The 1,308-nt window shown below is 48.3% G+C and overlaps 1 protein-coding gene across 1 annotated transcript; it reads right to left on the reverse strand.

Moving 5' to 3' along the window:
- Positions 1 to 7: 7 nt before the first annotated feature.
- Positions 8 to 1,301, reverse strand: LOC103399149 (UDP-glucuronosyltransferase 2C1). The gene has a single exon (XM_074559980.1). It carries the CDS (start codon positions 1,286 to 1,288, stop codon positions 98 to 100), a length of 1,191 nt encoding a protein of 396 aa, XP_074416081.1. The 5' UTR covers positions 1,289 to 1,301; the 3' UTR covers positions 8 to 97.
- Between the last annotated feature and the right edge of the window lie 7 nt (positions 1,302 to 1,308).

A 1,308-nucleotide genomic window follows, 5' to 3' on the forward strand; every position in this document is an offset into this window, starting at 1 on the left:
AGGTTAAAAAGTGATGGTGTGAATAGTTAGTGATTAAATCTCATTGAATGAACTTGGTTTTGCAAAAATGCAGGAAATGGCTGGACGTCTTTATTGGTTATTCTTCTTTCATCTTCCTACTGAACCTTCTGCAGCATATAAGTCTACAGGTGAAGACTGCAGTCCACATGAAGGCCACTATGATGGTCATTAGTACAAGAGCAACATCCAGGCTGTAGTAGATGTACCACGGCAGAGTGGAGCCTACTGACTGCAGATGGGCAGCTCCTTTGTTCCTGATGACATATTCAATCCAAAAGATAGCAGTGTCCATTGGAGACATAGGTCGGTTACGGTGTAGCTGGGAGAGGAGCTGGATGTTTCTTCTGTAGGAAGGATTGCTTAAGACGTCCTTTAAGGCTTCTAGAAAGTTTTCTTTGGTGAGAAACCCAGCCTCCAACATCCGAGCTGCCCCACGCACCTTTAAACGTTCCACATTGTCAAATTGGTCAAAAAGGAGTGGCAGGCCCAGGACAGGAACACCATGGTAGATGGCTTCATACATGCCATTGGTGCCTCCGTGGGCAACAAACGCCCGAGTCTTTGGATGTCCTAGAAGGTCGTTCTGAGGCATCCAATCAACCAAGAGGGTGTTGTTCCCCAAAGATGAAGGCCTTTCTCCTGTAAACCTCCACACTACCTTCTGAGGGAGTTCAGCAAAAGCTGCAGCAATGGCCTCGGTGGTGTCCCGAGGAAGGCCGTGCACGAATGTGCCCAGAGACATGACCACCACACCGTGGTCTCCAGAGCTCTGCATGAAGTCCTCTAGCTCAGTGGGGAGGTGTTTAGCCCTTTGCGCTTGGAACCCTCCTATATAAACTACATTGGGCATAGTGGGTCGAGGGAACTCAAATACAAAGTCCGTCCTAATTAGCCAGATATCTGCCCTCTGCTGGAGGGACAACAGATCAGTGCCAGGAGGAAAGTGACGCTGGAGCAGGTCTGAATAGTGAGGGTTAATGATGAAGTGTAGAGTCACAGCGTTGTAGAGATAATGTAGCATATTCTTGATTCTGTCCTGAAAACCCATGTTATCATTGAGTTCACTACCGGGCACAGGGACGTAGGAGACAGGAGAGGGCGCTATACTAAAGTGGGCCTCACCAACGTTAATCCAACGAACGTTATAAACCATCGGCAGCTTCAGGTAACTCCCTAGGAGGACTCCAAGATTTAGAGCGGGGTCTGTTAGCATGAGGTCAAAGTGGACGTCCTGCATCTTTTTAATGAACACAGGATCGTCCAACATTAAAGCCGCCGCTCTGGCCA

This window comes from Cynoglossus semilaevis, unplaced genomic scaffold (assembly GCF_000523025.1).
Source record: "Cynoglossus semilaevis isolate Cse_v1.0 unplaced genomic scaffold, Cse_v1.0 C19184536, whole genome shotgun sequence".
In the NCBI taxonomy this organism is placed as follows: Eukaryota; Metazoa; Chordata; class Actinopteri; order Pleuronectiformes; family Cynoglossidae; genus Cynoglossus; species Cynoglossus semilaevis.

Bases quoted from the DNA above. Each gene is read 5' to 3' on its own strand.
- LOC103399149 (XM_074559980.1), bottom strand. From the start codon at position 1,288: ATGTTGGACGATCCTGTGTTCATTAAAAAGATGCAGGACGTCCACTTT.